Source organism: Hibiscus syriacus, unplaced genomic scaffold, assembly GCF_006381635.1.
Source record: "Hibiscus syriacus cultivar Baekdansim isolate YM2019G1 unplaced genomic scaffold, ASM638163v2 tig00110437_pilon, whole genome shotgun sequence".
Taxonomy (NCBI): Eukaryota; Viridiplantae; Streptophyta; class Magnoliopsida; order Malvales; family Malvaceae; genus Hibiscus; species Hibiscus syriacus.
The window spans coordinates 398,699-417,161 of record NW_024062737.1 but is presented as its reverse complement, the minus strand read 5'-3'; the positions used below and the strand labels follow the sequence as shown (position 1 = coordinate 417,161).

Below are 18,463 nucleotides of genomic sequence, written 5' to 3'. Positions count from 1 at the left end.
TCGCGCCAAGGCTCTTGAAAGAGCTCAGAATGAGAGATTCGGGGATTTTAGAGTTCAAACATCAAAGAGAACGGGTGCTTCTTCTAGCTCAGTACTATCAAAAAGGGGAAGAGACTCGGGATTTCGATCACAAGCTAGATCAGAATCAGTTGCATCGTCTGCTAGGGGAGCAAGTCAGGCAAGACCTAGACAGACGCAGTCAGTGGAATCTGGTGCTGGGAGATCTACTCCGAGTCAAGGGAGACAGTGTCAGCACTGTGACAAAAACCATTATGGGGCTTGTCGGATGGCTGCTGGGACTTGTTTTCGATGCGGAGATACCGGACATTTTATCCGGGATTGTCCATTGATTGTTGGTGAGCCTGCACCATCTGGAAGAGTTGGTTCTTCCTCACAAAGAGGACGAGGAAGAGGCAGACGAAGGAACCCGTCTGAATTCTCTGCTCAACCTGAAGTTCGATCAACCGTACGGGTGTACAATCTAAAGACAAGTGAAGACCGTGATGACCCTGATATTATAGTAGGTACTTTTCAGTTGTATGATAAATTAGTATTGGTATTGATTGATCCGGGTTCTAATTATTCTTATATTACAAGTAAGTTAGTAAAGGAGTTGAGGATTCCCTTAGAAGCTACGAGTAATGAGATTATAGTAACAACTCCGTTAGGCCATAGTGCCCGGGTGAATAAAGTCTGTAAGGGGTGTCCCATAAAGGTTCAGGGAATTGAATTCCCTACTAATCTGATGGAATTACCCTTTGACGAGTTTGAAGTGATTCTGGGAATGGATTGGTTGTTCCGTTATTATGGAGATGTTAATTGCAGATTGAAAAAGGTAACCCTGAAAAGTCCAGGAGGAACAGAGATAAGTGTGAGCAGTGAAAAGTTTAATCCCTTAGCAAATGTAATGTCAGTAATGTCAGCTAAGAAGCTATTGCTACAGGAATATCAAGGATTTCTTACAAATGTAATAGGTTTAAGAGCTATAGAGAAAGGGCTAAAGGAGATTCCAATTGTTCAAGAATTCCCTGAAGTTTTCCCGGCTGAGTTGCCAGGATTACCTCCGGATAGAGAGGTAGAATTTCAAATTGAAGTAATGCCAGGAACCGCTCCAATTGTAATGGCACCTTATCGGATGGCTCCGAAAGAATTGCAAGAGTTAAAGAATCAATTGCAAGAGTTGTTAGAAAAAGGATTTATTCGACCAAGTGTGTCACCTTGGGGAGCTCCGGTGTTATTTGTTAAGAAGAAGGATGGATCAATGCGTCTCTATATTGATTATCGACAGCTTAATAAGGTGACCATCAAGAACAAGTATCCCCTTCCGCGTATTGATGACTTGTTTGATCAATTAAAAGGAGCTTCGGTATTTTTGAAGATCGATCTACGTTCGGGTTATCATCAATTGAAGATCCAGGAGAAAGATATTCCGAATACGGCTTTCAGAACGAGATATGGTCATTATGAATTCATCGTAATGCCATTCGGAGTAACGAATGCACCTGCTGCTTTCATGGATCTCATGAACAGGATTTTTCAGCCCTATCTGGACCAGTTTATTGTTGTCTTTATTGATGACATATTGGTTTACTCGAAGTCCATTGAAGAGCACAGCGCACATCTGAGGCTAGTTTTGCAAATTCTCAGGGATAAAAATCTCTATGCGAAATTGTCCAAATGTGAATTTTGGCTAAACGAAGTAATTTTCTTGGGGCATGTGATCTCGACAGTTGGGATTAGAGTAGACCCTCAGAAGGTTAAAGCTATAATGGATTGGGAAGTTCCTAAGAATGTGTCTGAAGTTCGGAGTTTCCTTGGACTTGCCGGTTACTATCAAAGATTCGTTAAGAATTTTTCGATGATTGTGATGCCTCTAACAAAGTTAATGAGAAAGAACGTACCATTTGTTTGGACTTCTGAATGTCAAGAAAGTTTCGAAGTTTTAAAGAGAATTCTGACGGAAACTCCGATATTGGTTCAACCGAAATCTGGCAAGAATTTTATAGTATACAGTGACGCATCCCATAACGGGTTGGAGTGTGTATTAATGCAAGAAGGAAAGGTGGTAGCGTATGCATCGAGACAATTGAAACCACATGAAAGGAATTACCCCACTCATGATTTAGAAATGGCTGATGTAGTATTCGCTCTCAGGATTTGGCGTCATTATCTTTATGGGGAGCGTTGTTACTTATATACGGATCATAAGAGCCTGAAGTACCTGATGACTCAAAAAGAATTGAATTTGAGGCAACGTAGATGGGTAGAGTTCTTAAAGGATTATGATGTGATAATTGACTATCATCCCGGAAAGGCTAATGTGGTAGCAGATGCTTTGAGTAGAAAGACGTTTGCAGCTTTACGAGTTATGGATGCAAGATTATCTTTATCGGGAGACGGTGGTCTTTGTGCAGAATTAACCCTTAAACCAGCATGGTTGGAACGAACATGAGAATTGTAAAGTAAAGATGAAGTGTGTTTAAAAAGAATTGAACAAGTAAAGGACAAAGAGATTAAAGACTTTGAGATTAAGTCATATGGAAATCTATATTATAAAGGAAGAATTGTAATACCCGACAATGACGACTTGAAGAAAGAAATATTATCAGAGGCTCATTGCAGTCCGTTAACGATGCACCCGGGTGGAACCAAGATGTATATGGATTTGAAGGATCGATTTTGGTGGTCAGGGATGAAACGAAGTATCACCGAATTTGTGTCTAAGTGTTTGATATGTCAACAAGTCAAAGCCGAGCATCAAGTTCTATCAGGATTATTGCAACCGCTTTTCATTCCTCAATGGAAATGGGAAAATGTTACGATGGATTTTGTTTCGGGGTTACCCTTGACTCCGAACAAAAGAGAATCAATATGGGTAATTGTTGATCGATTAACTAAGTCAGCGCATTTCCTTCCGGTTAGAACGGATTTCTCTATGGAAAAGTATGCAGAGCTGTATATTAGAGAAGTTATTAGATTGCATGGAGTACCTGTTTCCATAGTCTCTGATCGAGACCCTCGATTCACTTCTAGATTTTGGAAATCTTTGCATGGAGCGTTGGGGACTCGTTTAAACTTTAGTACGGCTTTTCATCCTCAGACTGATGGGCAATCAGAGAGAACTATTCAGATATTGGAAGATATGTTGAGAGCATGCGTAATGGAATTTAAAGGATCATGGGAAAAGTATTTACCGCTGGCAGAGTTCGCTTACAACAATAGTTATCAGTCTAGTATAAAGATGGCCCCATATGAAGCATTATATGGAAGAAAATGTCGTACTCCATTAAATTGGTATGAACTCAAAGACCGAAGTGTTCTTGGTCCGTATTTAATTCAAGATGTAGAACAGAAAGTTCGAGAAATTCAGTATAACCTCAAAGTGGCCTCTGATCGGAAAAAGTCCTATTCTGATCTTAAAAGAAAGAAGATTGAATTTGAAGTTGGGGATAAAGTGTTTTTAAAGGTATCTCCATGGAAGAATGTGTTGAGGTTTGGTCGGAAAGGAAAGTTAAGTCCCCGGTTTATTGGACCATATGAGATTGTAAAAAGGGTGGGACATGTAGCATACCAATTGACTTTACCACCAGAAATGGAAAAGATTCACAATGTATTCCATGTCTCAATGCTTCGAAGATATCGATCGGATCCCTCCCATATCGTAAATCCAGAAGAGATCGAGGTACAACCGGATATGACTTATGAGGAAGAACCGATTCAAATTTTAGCACATGAGGTTAAGCAATTGAGGAATAAGACTATTCCATTGGTTAAAGTTTTATGGAAGAATCACAAAGTAGAGGAAGCAACATGGGAGCGTGAGGAGGATATGAGGAATCAGTATCCCCATCTCTTTTCTTATTGAAAATTCGAGGACGAATTTTCTTAAGGGAGGGAGATTTGTAACATCCTCCATGCCGGGTTAGTGATTAATTTGCAAAGTTTCAACATTTGGTGATTTAAGTAAAATGATGGAAGAGTTCAATGACCTATTTGAGTTATTTGGTCTAGGATTGAATTATAAAGAAGGAAAATTAAGAGGGCAAAAGAGTAATTTAGTAAGTGAAATAATTAAATATTCCTTAAGGTGATTTTATAAATCACGTGGGAAGCATTTGAGATAAACAAGGTTCCAGACATTTCTCTTCTTCTTCTCCAACCGTGAAGCTTGCAAGCAAAGGTGAATTGTCTTCTTTTGGATTAATTCTTATGAGTTAAGCATGGGTTTGGTTAATGAAGATTTAGGAAATATGATGGAGAGAAACAAGGATCCTAGAACTCAAAGAATTGTAAGTTAAGGGAGATTAAAGGTTGGGAGCCTTTGAATGAAATCTTAGATTAAAGGTCATAATAAGAATTAGAAGCTGGATTTGACTTGTCATCAAGCTAATTAAGAAGTATGAGGTGATAGAATTAAAATTAGAACAAGTTGGAATTTGAGTAAGATTCTTAAATTCTATATGGATGATTAGTTTTTTTAGTTTTAGAGGTATTGAATGGATAATAATTAGTTTAAGTAAGTGTATGAAAGTTAAGAGTATTAAAGGGAGTGAAATATGAATGTTTGCACAGGACAGTGCATTGGCATCGTGGCTCCTATCTACCATCAGCCCACACCTCTTACCTCAATTTGTTGGAGCAGACTCGGCTACTACAGTTTGGAATACAGTGCAACAGTTGTTTTCCAGCAGGTCCACGACTGCAGCCATGGGCTTACATTGCAAACTACAATCACTGAAGAAAGGGAATGATAGTATGCGAGTATATCTTACTCGTGTAAAGGAAGTATGCGATGCACTTGCTTCTTGTGGAAGTGTTATTTCTCATGTCGGTCACATAGCCAGCGTTTTGAAAGGGCTGCCCAGAGAATACCAACCGTTCATGGCGGTTATTACGATGATGAAGGAAACTCTTTCTTTGGAGGATCTTTACATGGTGCTTTTGGATCCTGAAGCTCAGCTAGCAGGCTTCGATGAGTCAATGGATTTACTACCTATGAGCACCAATGTTGCTCAGCGTGAGGATGGCTTTTCTGACAGTGGTCGACGTGACTTTAGGGCCTCACGATCGGCTTCAGGAAACCGACCAGCTGGTCGTGGCCGAGGACGAACTCGAGTCCAATGCCAACTGTGTGGCAAACTAGGTCACCTTGTTGACCGTTGCTGGCACCGGTTTGATGAAGACTTTATGTGTGTAACCTCTGATTCTCGTACTCATAAGAACCAGTCGGCTAACAGTCATTATTCAACTGCCGAATCCCCCTGCTCAAGCTGTGAATGCTGCAAGGGACGTTCTCATGTGACAGCAGGGTCATCGCAAGCCAATATTACCTCCAAATCAGCAGACCTTTGGGTCATCGATTCGGGCGCAACGCACCACGTTACTCCTGATCCATCCAATATTACAAGCTCCGCTGAATTTCGAGGTCCAGGTAAACTTACACTGTGAAATGGAGTTTCCCTTAACATTAGTAGTATTGGTAATTCAGCTTTGGATTCCTCCAGAACCTTATTTTTGAATGATTTGTTGCATGTACCCCGTATAACGAAAAATTTAATTTCGGTATCCAAGCTTGCTAGGGACAATGCAGTCTACTTTGAGTTTCATGCTGCAAATTGTCTTGTACGTGATGAAGCCACTGGAGAAGTTCTACTGCGTGGTGAAGAAAAGGGTGGACTGTATACGTTTGTTTTTGGTTGTGCACACAAAGAAGAACCACGTGCTGCTGTGCACCTTGTTGCAACAAATTTGTCTCAAGATCAGTCTGAATTGTGGCACCGGCGTTTAGGGCATCCTGCTAAGTATGCTTTAGACAAAATAGCTAAGGAAATCAATGTAAAACTTGATTCTGAAGTTAATAAAACATGTGTGGCTTGTCAAATGGGGAAAAGCCATAAGCTTCCCTTTGCACCTTCTGCTACTCAGTATACAGTACCTTTTGAATTAGTTTTTTCAGACTTATAGGGTCCTCCACATGTTGCGTCTAATGGCTTTCGATACTACATATCGTTCGTAGATGCATGCACTCGGTTTACATGGGTTTACTTGCTAAAAGATAAAGCTCAAGCTCTGCATGCGTTTCAATTGTTTCACAAATTTGTTCTAAATCAGTTTGGAGTATCAATAAAAGCTGTTCAAACTGATTGGGGGGGAGAATATCGACCATTCTCTACGCTGTTAGCACGAGCAGGCATAGTTCACCGATTGTCTTGCCCCCATACATCAGAACAGAATGACGTCGTTGAACGAAAGCATCGACACATAGTGGAACTCGGATTAGTTCTGCTGGCTCAAGCGTCTCTGCCTGTCTAGTATTGGTCGTATGCCATGGTAGCCTAGGTACACCTTATTAATCGATTGCCCACTAAGGTTCTTGATGGTGCCTCACCCTTTGAGAAACTATACAGCAAGAAACCAGAGTATTCCACACTGAAAGTGTTTGGATGTCAATGCTTTCCGCATCTAAGGCCGTTTCAAAATCATAAGCTGGCGGTTCGCTCTCAATCTTGCACGTATCTTGGCTTCAGCCCTAAGCATAAGGGTTATCAGTGCCTTGCGAGTAATGGCCGAGTTTATATATCACGTCATGTTATATTTAATGAGCTAGTGTTTCCGTTTGCAGGTCAAGGCTCTGACGAGGTTCACCAAAGACCACCAACGTGGCAGGCTCGAGAAATTCCGATTGTTTCTGATCCTGCGAGGTGGCGTCAAGTAGTTGTTCCTGTCATTGATAATGTGCCTGAAGAGGAGGCTGAAATTGCTGCACAACAACAAACGCCGCCTGAGGGTGTTGCTGAAACCATATCGGCCTCAGACATCGTCGAAGAAGCTGTGCCCCTCCTAGAAATAACTACTACAACCAGCTCGGAGCTTAATACAACTGCTGCAGATGAGCATGCTGTCAATGGAACTGATACGTGTGATAATCTGCCCAGTGATCCTGGAAATGATGTTGTAGATGTGCAAAGGCAAAACTACCACCCCATGTTAACTCGCAGCAAATATGGGGTATTCAAACCCAAATCATTCTCTAGCTATTTTGAAGATGAAGTTCCCTCCTCAGTCCAAGATACACTGCAGTCTGATAATTGGAGAGCAACAGTTCAAGCCGAACATGCTGCACTTGTAAAGAACAATACGTGGTCTGTAGTAAAACTACCTGTTGGGTGTGTCCCTGTGGGCTGCAAGTGGCTATTCAAACTCAAGCGAAATCCTGATGGATCTGTCCATAGGTATAAAGCTCGGTTAGTTGCAAAGGGCTTCTCACAAGTTCCCGGTTTTGACTTCACAGATACCTTTAGCCTGGTTGTGAAGTTTTCCACCTTCAATATTGTGCTTGCTCTAGCTATAACGAATAGATGGGAATTGAGACATGTGGACATTAATAATGCGTTCCTCAATGGGGATTTAGAGGAAGATGTTTTCATGAAACAACCACCGGGATTCGAGCAAATGGCTGATGATGGAACCCCTCTCGTGTGCAAGTTACACAAGGCGCTCTATGGTCTTCGACAAGCGCCCAGGAATTGGCATACCAAGCTTAGAGGCAGTCTTATTGGAATGGGGTTCACTGCGTCTCGAGCAGATCCGTCGTTGTTCTTCAGTAAGGAACATGGCTCTGACATTTATATATTGGTTTACGTTGATGATATAGTTATCACCTTACAGAGTTCAAGAGGTGGTGAAATTGCTTAGAGAACAGTTCTCTCTTAAAGACTTAGGGCTGCTTAGTTATTTCCTGGTAATAGAGGTACATCGTTTGTGTGGCAATGTTGTGTTAAGTCAGAAGAAATTTATACTTGAGCTTCTTGAAAAGGCAGGACTCAAGGGAGCTACCAACTGTGGAAAGCCAATGGTCTTAGCTTCCAAATTATCAGCAAACGAGGGGGATCTATTAACCAATGCTACAGAATATCACAGCATTGTTGGCTCGTTATTGTACGCGTGCCACACACGACCTGATCTGGCTTATAGCGTTGGGAAAGTGGCTCAATACATGCAAGCACCACGTGAAGCGCATATGGTTGCAGTCAAGCGCATACTGAGATACTTGGCTGGTACTGTTAATTATGGACTGTTGTTTCGACCAGCAGATGATTGCCTGAGGGTTGTTGCATTTGCTGATGCAGACTGGGGTGCAAGTGTTGATGATCGTAGGTCCATCTCTGGCTATGGCGTGTTTGCAGGTAAGTGCCTTGTTGCTTGGAGCTCTAAAAAGCAAAAAACTGTATCAAGGTCTACCATGGAGGCAGAGTATAAATGTGTAGAAGACACTGCAACTGAAATAACTTGGGTAAATGCTATGCTTGCTGAGCTTGGTCTTCAGCAGCGGCAGGAACCGGTGATATGGTGTGATAACTCAGGGGCAGTAGCGATGAGTGCAAACCCCGTCTATCACGCTCAGTCCAAACACATTGACATGGACATCCATTTTGTCAGGGAGAAAGTTGCTGCTGGTCTGTTAAAAGTAAACTACGTTCCATCCGCGCATCAAGTTGCAGACGGGTTCACCAAAGCTCTGTCTAAAACGGCCTTTGAAGAGTTTCGCAACAACGTGTGTGTGGTGCCTATAATGTAGTTGTTGTAATAAAAAAAAGAAGAAAGGAAAAAGTAGGGAGAATGTTAGTCTACTGGTTTATCTGTACTGCTGGTGTATGCTTGAGTATATGTTCTCACTTGTATGTGCGTTGTGTGCATTAAATAGGTGGTTAGTTTGTTGAGAAGTTAGCTAAGGCTGTTATGCTGTTAGTGAATGCAGTTAGGAGGAAGCAGTTGAGCCGTTATTGGCTATTGTACACCTATAAAATGTTGTTCATACTGGTATGAAAAAATATGCCTTTCTTGTTCAATCATCTGTTCTCTCCTCTTCCCATCACCAAAAGATGTAATTCATGCATCAGAAAGAACTGCTTCCCAATCTTCCTAGGTTATGCTTTCAACCTAAGAACATGCTACAACGCGGAGAAAAAAAACCCAACTGTTTTTGGCTGATTTCAGTACTCGGGAAAAGGAGGGGAACTTGAAAAGAGAATCCACCAAAGACACTGCATGCTTTCGCCTGTTTTCTTGAAGCTCGTTTAGAAAGAAGAAACTGCATAGGTACAATGGCGAAAATTCCATGACAAAAGTTTTAAGTTGCATGTTGTCTGAAGCCTGCATAACTCTATTGCCAACAATCGAGATTTGGCAGTTAATCAGTTGACTTAATGCAAGAAGCAATGCTAGAACCATTCACAAGACTGGCAGATTTAGTCCTGTGGCCGGATTGGAGGTAACGATCCTATGTTAGTTCCATTTATCCTCATTTGTGAACTAGAAAAGCAAAATTTAGATGGGCATGGAGAGCCCTTAGTGCTCATTGATAGTTTAGTAAAGGCGGCCCCGACAGACAGAAGCTCCACATTGACACGGATGTCCTTGTCCAGGCAGCAGTTCATAATGATAGTCAAAAGTCAGCTCTTCACCCATAGCTATCTGCAAAAACGTAAAATGAAAAGATGGCAGGAATCAATACATGTAAAACACTTGAAAAGAATGAAACTGTGACAATTTTTGAGAAGTTCATAGAGCTTTTATTTTCTTTTTCAATAACAAGAGGCTTACATGACTATTAAGTATCCATAAAAAAAAAGTTTAAGATATCAGTCCTACAACATCTTGGTTGAAGAAATAAGTCGAGAGATGCCTATTCAAAATCTTATTTCTTTCACAAAACATTTTTAAACTTGGATCATCCAAGATTTCACAAACGTGACATATTTGACTTTATGATGTTGAGAATTGCTTACATCTTGACTGGCATATAGCCCAATGTGAGCACGCTGACAATCCATGCTATCAACAAGAACTTGATGATTCACAAGATTAGGCGAGCAACTGGAGAGAATTAAAAGGAAATAAAACAGAAATTGTCAAGAGTAGTCATATTCACAATGAAAAAGGGTCAATATATTAAAACACCATTGAATCGTTTACAATTATTATGGTGAAGTTACAATTTAGAAAATATCAGAATAAGAAGGAAAAGGATTTTGATACATGATGTATAGCATGTGTACTTACCTGTGATTGATGAACCGAGAAACATTTCCGTATATAGTTGCATCAATAACATACGGGATCTGTCCTTCAATCAATCTGCTCATATCATTGATATGAGAATCAACATTATACATGTAGTTATAACCGTCTCTATTGTACCTGAAACTTGATCATATAGCCCATTCAGTACAAAACATTCAAAGCAAGAATAAATTGAAAAAGAATCTTCATAAATCAAAAGGTGAAACCTGATGCGCCTATTATTTGCCTCTTGCTCATCTAGAATCTCACCAACATACTCACACACAAATGTCCCACTCAAGATCAGTTCACCAGCCCGGACTCCCCAGCCCTGAAGATCAACATGAGGAAAAGTTGAAAAACAACGCTTTAGAAAACAACCAAAATTTGAAATCATTACCTTAGTCTCTGTTTTGAAGACTTCCAATTTCACTCGTATTCCGTTTTGCAAAACCCTATTTGGACATGCTTTATTGCAGCTACACAAGTGATTGCATTCATAGACAAGGTAGCCCTCCTGCATAGTTTCAAAAGGGTTTAATCACAAGATACAAACCAAAATCAAAGGTGAGCGGCAAATATGCCAACTAGTCTAAGTGGTCACATATACTTGTCTAAAAAGGTTTTTTACCATATAATGTAGTAAATTCAAGCTTAGATAAGTTTTTGAGTATCAAATCAGATAGATAACACACTCATTTATAAACATTATAAACTATTCATTGCAGACCGAGCAATAACAGACAATAAAAGTATCTGAAAAACTGTTCTACAAAGAGTCTTCAAGCAAATAACACATGCTCTTTTATATGTGATTTGAGAAGCAATGTAAGCAAGCAAAACTATGATGCTTTAGAATGAAAACAGTGATGGCTGACAGAACAAGAATTAAAGTACCTCCAAGATAATTCGACCTTTGTCATCATATGGAAATCTACCACGCATGGGTTTCCCATATATGTCTCTTGCATCTTCATAATCATTATCAAAGAGATATGCATGATCACATGTCTCAGGACAGCATGTTGAATTGGGACAGGTGCACCCAAGTTGTAAACTCTGAAAAGATATGCACATAATTAGAAGGAAAAAACCACAGGAGTTAAACCTATCAAAGCAATTAAAAATGCACTCCGTCATGTGAAGGGTGAGATGCAAGCCATTAGCCATGAAAAAAGGGTGATGTCTGTTCTTGTCCTAATAACTGCATTTGATGGTAATATCAAACAAAACCCAGAAATCTCCAGTTAAGGGAATTATCAAGAATCTAAAGAACTTATGGTTCTAACGTCATTGTTCCATGCAATGAAGTAAACTCCATTGAGGCATAATTCTAAGGAGTCTATATGAAGTAGCAAAAGAGAAAAAAAGATGGTAATAATACAAACACAAAAGTACCTCGGCATCAAGTTGAAGGGATTGATCGAGCAAAGATTTTGTAACATAAGTAAAGCTTTCCCATGGCATGGAGGATACAGCATTTTGGTCATTGGAGCCACCACCACAGATGTTAAGGGAATTAGAAACACCTTCATCCACTACACAAGCTACCGAAACCGATTCCTTCCCAAAACTTATATCATGACACAAGACACATGCTTTCTGCATGGGCATTTGTCTAAAATGTTGTGAATCAATGATACAGTGACACTCATCCAGTTCCCACTCATCGACACGATCCAAAGAATCTGCTGATCGGTGGCTTTCAAAACCATTAGGAAGAGGCATCAATGGGGACAGAAAATCTGGGTCCTTCACAGCTTTACATCCATTTAAACATGCAAAATCATCTTTGTGCCACTCGACTTGAATGTTATGCTCACTACAAAGCCTGGCTGCCTTAAGATACATACGTTCCGGTAATGTTCCATACTTCTCCTCCAATGATGTTTTGAGGCTCTCTTTGCAACAAGAAGAGCGAGCAATAGAAAAAATGTCCAAGTTATTAGGTCGCTCTTTTGCTTTATGAATTTCAGAAAATAAAATTTTTGAAAGGGAAGAACACTGGAATTCCGCTAATCTACCAAGACTCGCAGTGTCTGTTACATCAGGGTCTACACTAATGGTGTCAGTGTCAATCAACTTTGAAGCCTGCAAGCGTTTCTTCATAGTAGCAGTTGCCCTGTTCCTGATTCTGTATGACACTGCCCCCAAACCTTTCTTAAATCTAGGACGACTAAGTCTCCCAGATTTTAGTTTATAAGCATAATAACGAACCCCTTTCTTAGGGGCACGGGAGCTAGCTAAACATGATCCCATGTGAGCAGCCTGGTGATGGCGACCAAGATCAGGCAGTAAATCAAACTTCAAGCCACAAAACCTGCAAATAAACTTTTGGAAACTGCTTACATTCTCTGAATTATTATCCAAAGAAATTGAGTTGCCAGGCTCAAGTTTCTGTGGAGATTCCTCACCCGCAGATTGATCATGCTGTTGAGCAATCTTTGACAGTCTAAAATCAACAGGATGAGCTGATTGCGCATGCAACCATAAATCATCAGTATTGCCAAAATGGCTGCCACAGGGAATGCATCGGAGAAGCATGCACTGTTCAACAAATTGCACATGGTGTCTCTCCTGAACATGGGATTCTAAAACCTTTTTGTTAGTAAATGAATCCAGACAGATTGCACAAGCATAACCTCTAAAGAACCATTGTGCTTCCTTTTTGTGATTCTCCATCCAGTGCGCGCTGAGCTGCTGGTCATCAAAAAATTCCACCGAACAAATTTTACACTTAATAACCCCGTCATCATCAAAGCTATCATTAACGGCCAATGGCAAGGAAACTGGTTCTTCCACAACGGAGGGCAAAGGTGCACCTTCATTGACAGTGAAGCCCCATAACATTTGAAGTCGCTCCTTTTCATTGTAAACCAATTTCATCAAAATTTCTCCAACTCTAAAATTCTTTGAAGCTTCAGAAAGGGCCCATTCAAGTTGGACTTCCACAGGAACTGGGTTTCTTAGAGATAAAATACTTTTAAAGAGCTTGTAGAAAAGTTCACATGCTTGATGTAAATGCATTTTTTGCTCTAGTGAATTACAGTCCTTCAAAAGATCTAGAAACACTTCTTTAGATACTATCCTGCTCTTACCATTCCGAGCACGCTTGAGCCAACTGGGAAGGTGCTTATCACAGTATAACGAATGCCGTTTAGGACTTTCATGACAGGGATCAAAACCACCATTGGAAAATAAGCCTATGCAATGCAGTAATTTAGTGCTATCATGGCCTTTATATGAATGTTCAGGCTTCTCAATTAAACTGAATCTTCCCTGGAATGCATCACTCCCAATTACTGACACTGGCTCCACTTGCAGGGGACTTTTGCTTTCTCCCATCAAAATAATATCTCTACAATATGTGGCCTCGGAACTGGGAATGATCTCCCCATGCTTCCTTTTTAGTGTGTTCTCTGGAGAATGTGGGAAATTATTTGCATTACTTTTGGGTCTGTGTTTCTTGCAGAATGAAGAGCCATAGAGTGACCTATGCTTGCATCTAGTGCCAAGCACAGTGGTACCTTCACACATTGGTGTATCAACAGGCGGAGTCATTTCTGCTTTTCCCGAGCTACTTGCAAAACGAGAGGCCAAATGCACACAACAATAAACATCCCCTTCATTTGCCCACCTCACACACTGCCTTCCCTTTGACTCTATAAATGCTATGCACTGCCGGTTTTTACTCCCAGTATCTATGGATTTCTTAGCAACTGCTTCATTCAGGGGCAATAATGCCAACTCTTTTGGCTGAATATGCAGAGCTGAGGAGCTATTGACCTCAACACTTGCTTGTGTTTTTTCAATACTGTAGGTGTGGATGGGCTCAGAATGCCTTGCCTCAACCACAATATTGTCCCAACTGTCTGTAAGATTATTTGATGCATCCATTGGTGTGGTTTGCTTCCTCTCTTCTTCCTTTTTACAAACTCCGGGTGTTGGTATATTGACATCTACAGCATCCTTGATACTGAAAAAACCAGAATCAATTTCAACCGTCATAGTTTTATCGGAACCATTGCTTTGCATTTGGGAGGCATGTGTCTCTGCACGGCGGATTTCAAGCTTGGGCCTCTTCCTGCTAACTCGAAGATTTTTGATTGAGGGGTCATCATTGTTCTGATGATCAATAGCCCCAGCAGTATATACAGGGTGAGATGTTGAGAACCATTTCATAACTTCATGCTTCCATGTTTTCCATTCAAAACCAAGTGTGGATTGCACTGGTGCATCCCCAAGAGACCTAACATCATTCCATAGTATAGAATCAAACAATTCCTGAATCAAAGACAAAGGGAAAAAATGTTAGTTTTATATCAAATAGACTAGGAAAACAGAAGAACAGCCCCTTCCCTGCAATAATAAATATATGCAGCTGATGCATGGTCCCTTGTTTGCCTAGATGGAATGACACTGTTATTGTAAAAACCCTTTCTGGGAGGCAGAGGGAGGGTTGGCAGTTAATATTAGATGATAGAGATTGCACTTGAGGTAGTCATTTGAGAATCATAATTTTTAATCACATTCTATTTAAATATCCACTGGAGTTTAACATAAGACATACCTCCTTCAGCAATTCAATGGATTCAGCACTATGTGCATTCTGACATTGCTGTACCCATGAGTGATAAGACTCCTGAAGCCAGTTAGCATTTATGTAGTGCTGCAATATCATCTGCAACCGAGAAATGCTATTACTTATATATTCTACGCGTGCGTTGACAGAGATGATAGAGATGGATTAATTAAAATGCTACGGTGGACAGCAGGGTGGCTATGATATTTGACTGTAGTCATTCCATAACACAGGTCAACAAACATGAACTCTACAATTAGGGCTTACTGAACATTTATATCCCCTAGGGATATAATCTCATAGTAACAAATATAAGTCTAATAAAAGGTAAAAGAACATGTATTTTAATGAGTTTCTAATAAAGTGTAAATATATTAACTTAAATCAAATTAATAGCACAAATGTAGTAGGGAAGACCAAGCACAAATCTTTGCTGTCCATGTTCCTAACGCTTCCAACCTTATTATCATTTATCGAAAAGGATCCAAGTATGGCAAATCACCCACATTACATGCTACTATTTGGTCATTTGGTGGGTCCATCATTTAATCCTGGTAAAGTTTCATATATCTAAATAAGTCAAGTGAAGAATTTACATGATGAAGTTTCAAAAGCATATTTCCAAGATCAGAATAACCAATGCAGCGTGAGGCCTCCATGGCGAATTCCTTCCAGACAATCACATTACGTGCTGTCTCTATCAAAGCCTACACATGTAGAAATAGAACTCTGGTAAGAAGGGCACCGAGGAATTGTGTAATATACCAAATAAAAAAGGATTAGAAAGAAGAAAACAATACCTCGCAATGAAACTGATCAATTATATTGAGCAACCCAACAGCTAGCTTTTGCATTATGTACCGTCTTGCAACAGACAAATCTCTAACCATTTTTAGTCCAACTTTATGATTCCTATATGCAATAGGCTCAGGGAATTCGTTAATGGATCGAACAAGTAGCATGTCTGCCCAGGAATAATTCCTGGTGTGAGGAAAATATATCACAAAATACTGCTTCCGATCATGAGTTGGTTTTGCTTTTAAAGTCGATAATGGCCAGTCTGCCCTTGCACATTTGATGCCAGCCTGCCATTTTCCTCTCCACTATATTTGGGAAAAAACAGAAGAGTATCAACATGAGATACTCGCTGCATGTATTTTTATCGACTATCAAATTAAGTAATTAATAAAAACAATATTTATTTATTAAGAAAAAAACAAAAGTAGGGAACAGTAGAAAAAGGATTTTCCTAGAGATAAAAATATTCATATGGCAATATAAAGGGAATTTAATAGCACAAACAGGTAACGAGTACAAAATTGCAGCTAGTCCACGAAAATAAACATAAGGCATAATGTGAGAACGCATCCAAAAAAATGTTTGCAGTAATGTGAACCAAAACCAAAATCATTGTATAAGAGAGATGTTATTTCATGACTAAAACTAGAAATACTACCTAAAACTAGAAATACTACCTTGACCCACAATGCCACAGATTCATCACGCTCTAACCACTTGGACTCTGAAAGAGACAACTCTACCTCCCTGTTATTGCTTGGCGATTCACTTTCGATGGGGTCAACAATTAAATGAGAGTTTTCAGAGGCCAAATCAGGTCCAGTGCAACAATTCTGCGCATTCGAATCATCTTCATAATCATGTGATCCACAAGATAATCTTTGGCGCTCTGTGTGACAATCATTATCTGAAGATCCACTATGGCGTTCTTCAGAAATTGGCAAATCATCCCTTGTGCCTTGGTCTGCATCCTGTCTTCCAGCTGAATTCTTGTCCACATTTGGCAATAAGTCATCCATCCTATCATCCGATTCTTGAATTTGTTTCCTATTTCCAAGAAACTAGATTCTCCCTCAAAAGTTGTTCCTGAACTCAGTTGAGCGCAATCAGAGTCCGTAACATACTGAAAGCCAGAACAAGGGACCACTTCCATGATTCAAACCGATATCTCTATAGCGATATAATGTGCGATGCATATGAACATCAATTGGTCCCCGAAGTCAATTTCCTGTCTAAGCAAAGTTCAGACCATAGTATAGGCAGATGATGCAAAAAAAAACATTGTCCAAGGATATATAACGGAAACTGAAATAAAATCATGGACAAGTCCTTCCTAAGCACCAAGATAGGTACTTTAAAGGACATAACAGCTTCCCGGGGGGGAAATTGCTAAAGCAGAATGTCTTTTTGCCAGTAACTTCACCTTTAATAGCAGTTTATACATTTCTAAACATCCTGGATTTAGTACAGAATTGATAGTTAAAATTACTCGAACCCATGCAGAATTTTAATCATAACCGTGCATCCCATTTATAAAATAAACCAGCACTCTTGAATATTACAAACATTTGCTGCAATATAATTAGCAAATCAGAAAAGAAAAATATATATGTAAAAACTTTCCATGTATTCGAAGGATATTTAGAATATAATGTGTTAATTAGCAAAAAAAAGAGCCCGTTTAGGTTCTTTTACCAAGTAAAGGGTTCCTGACAAAACCTAAAGCTATTTCTCCAAAGAAACAGTACCATGCTAGACCCACATCTTAAAATCCACCTCAAAACCAAAATCTCCAAAGATCATTCAGCCAAAACCCCAAACTAACAAGACCCAGAAACACAATTGTCACAGAACCCTAACATGTGAACAAAACATATCATTCATTAATCTCGCAACAACAATAATAACCCCAAAATAAGATTTTTTTTAAATCCAATCAAATTCATTAATGTAAATAACCACATAATCCCCAAACCGGTGTTATAACATGATGTAGATGGGTCCAAATTGCAGATCATAGAAGTAAAGAAAGATGTACAATCTCCAAATCATATAACATATGATTTTTTATTTTTTTGCTAAACTTACAAGGGGAAAACATTACATTTAAGTTAACGGGTTCTTTTTTAGAGGGGGAAGGAGCAAACATATAGTAGCAAACATAGTTATGGCATATTAAAAAAAACAGCACAACAACAGCAAAGAGCAGCTAGGTCACAGAAGAAGAACCGTATAATAAGGAATTGACTGCAAAATGTGACATACATGATATTAGCATATAACATGTAATTTCTTTTACCTCCCATTTCCATACAAAGAGTTTTAAAAAGGAAGATGACCCAATTTTTATTCTGCCATGGTTGTTTTGGGGGTTTGGGTGTTTTTAGGGGTGGGGAGTTAAAGTCTAGGGGAATCGATAGATTGGTTCGTGAGTTGTGTGATACGGGGAAATGGGCATATATGTCCCCCGTGGCCAAAATTGGGAAGGAAAAAAGAAGCTGATTGAAAAAGGGAAATTCAAAGATCGCGTGTGAAAATGTGTATCTTTTAAGTGAGTTGGAAACGAATAGGAAGACCAAAAACAAACTGGGTTTTGTCTATTTTTGGACTGTTTTTTGAGTGTTTGTGCTATGTTTTTTGTACTTTGGTTACGTGTGAGGATCGAAATCTTAAGAGAGAAGGGTATGGGATTGGCGGATCGGTTAGCTTTTTGATCTGAAAACTGAAAGGAGGATTTGATTTATTAGTAATGGTTGCAAATATTAGTAGACATCGAGATGCGAATTTACAGTGCGGTCAGTCTTATGTTTTTGGTTACTGTGCAAAGTCTACGAGGGCCTACCGCCTATATTCCACTTTCTCCTTTATCAGGTCTCATCTTCATCCTTTTCTCGTGTATTTAAACACTACTTCAATTTAATGTTATAACGTTTATCATAATTGTTAATATAAATACGATGCATTTAAATTTTATTTGTTAATCGTCAAATATATTTGTTGTGTTTAATAATTTTAAATTTA

General features: G+C 39.5%; 1 protein-coding gene across 1 annotated transcript; it reads right to left on the bottom strand.

The window, feature by feature from the left end:
* Nucleotides 1–9,292: 9,292 nt before the first annotated feature.
* LOC120125728 (histone-lysine N-methyltransferase SUVR5-like) lies at nucleotides 9,293–17,961 on the bottom strand. Its single transcript, XM_039144088.1, is given in 13 exon segments — nucleotides 9,293–9,474; nucleotides 9,789–9,876; nucleotides 10,063–10,200; nucleotides 10,290–10,393; nucleotides 10,463–10,579; nucleotides 10,960–11,121; nucleotides 11,461–14,346; nucleotides 14,633–14,743; nucleotides 15,241–15,351; nucleotides 15,445–15,747; nucleotides 16,120–16,493; nucleotides 16,496–16,670; nucleotides 17,742–17,961. Coding segments are annotated over 12 exon segments (4,602 nt in total). The 5' UTR covers nucleotides 16,596–16,670; nucleotides 17,742–17,961; the 3' UTR covers nucleotides 9,293–9,366.
* Between the last annotated feature and the right edge of the window lie 502 nt (nucleotides 17,962–18,463).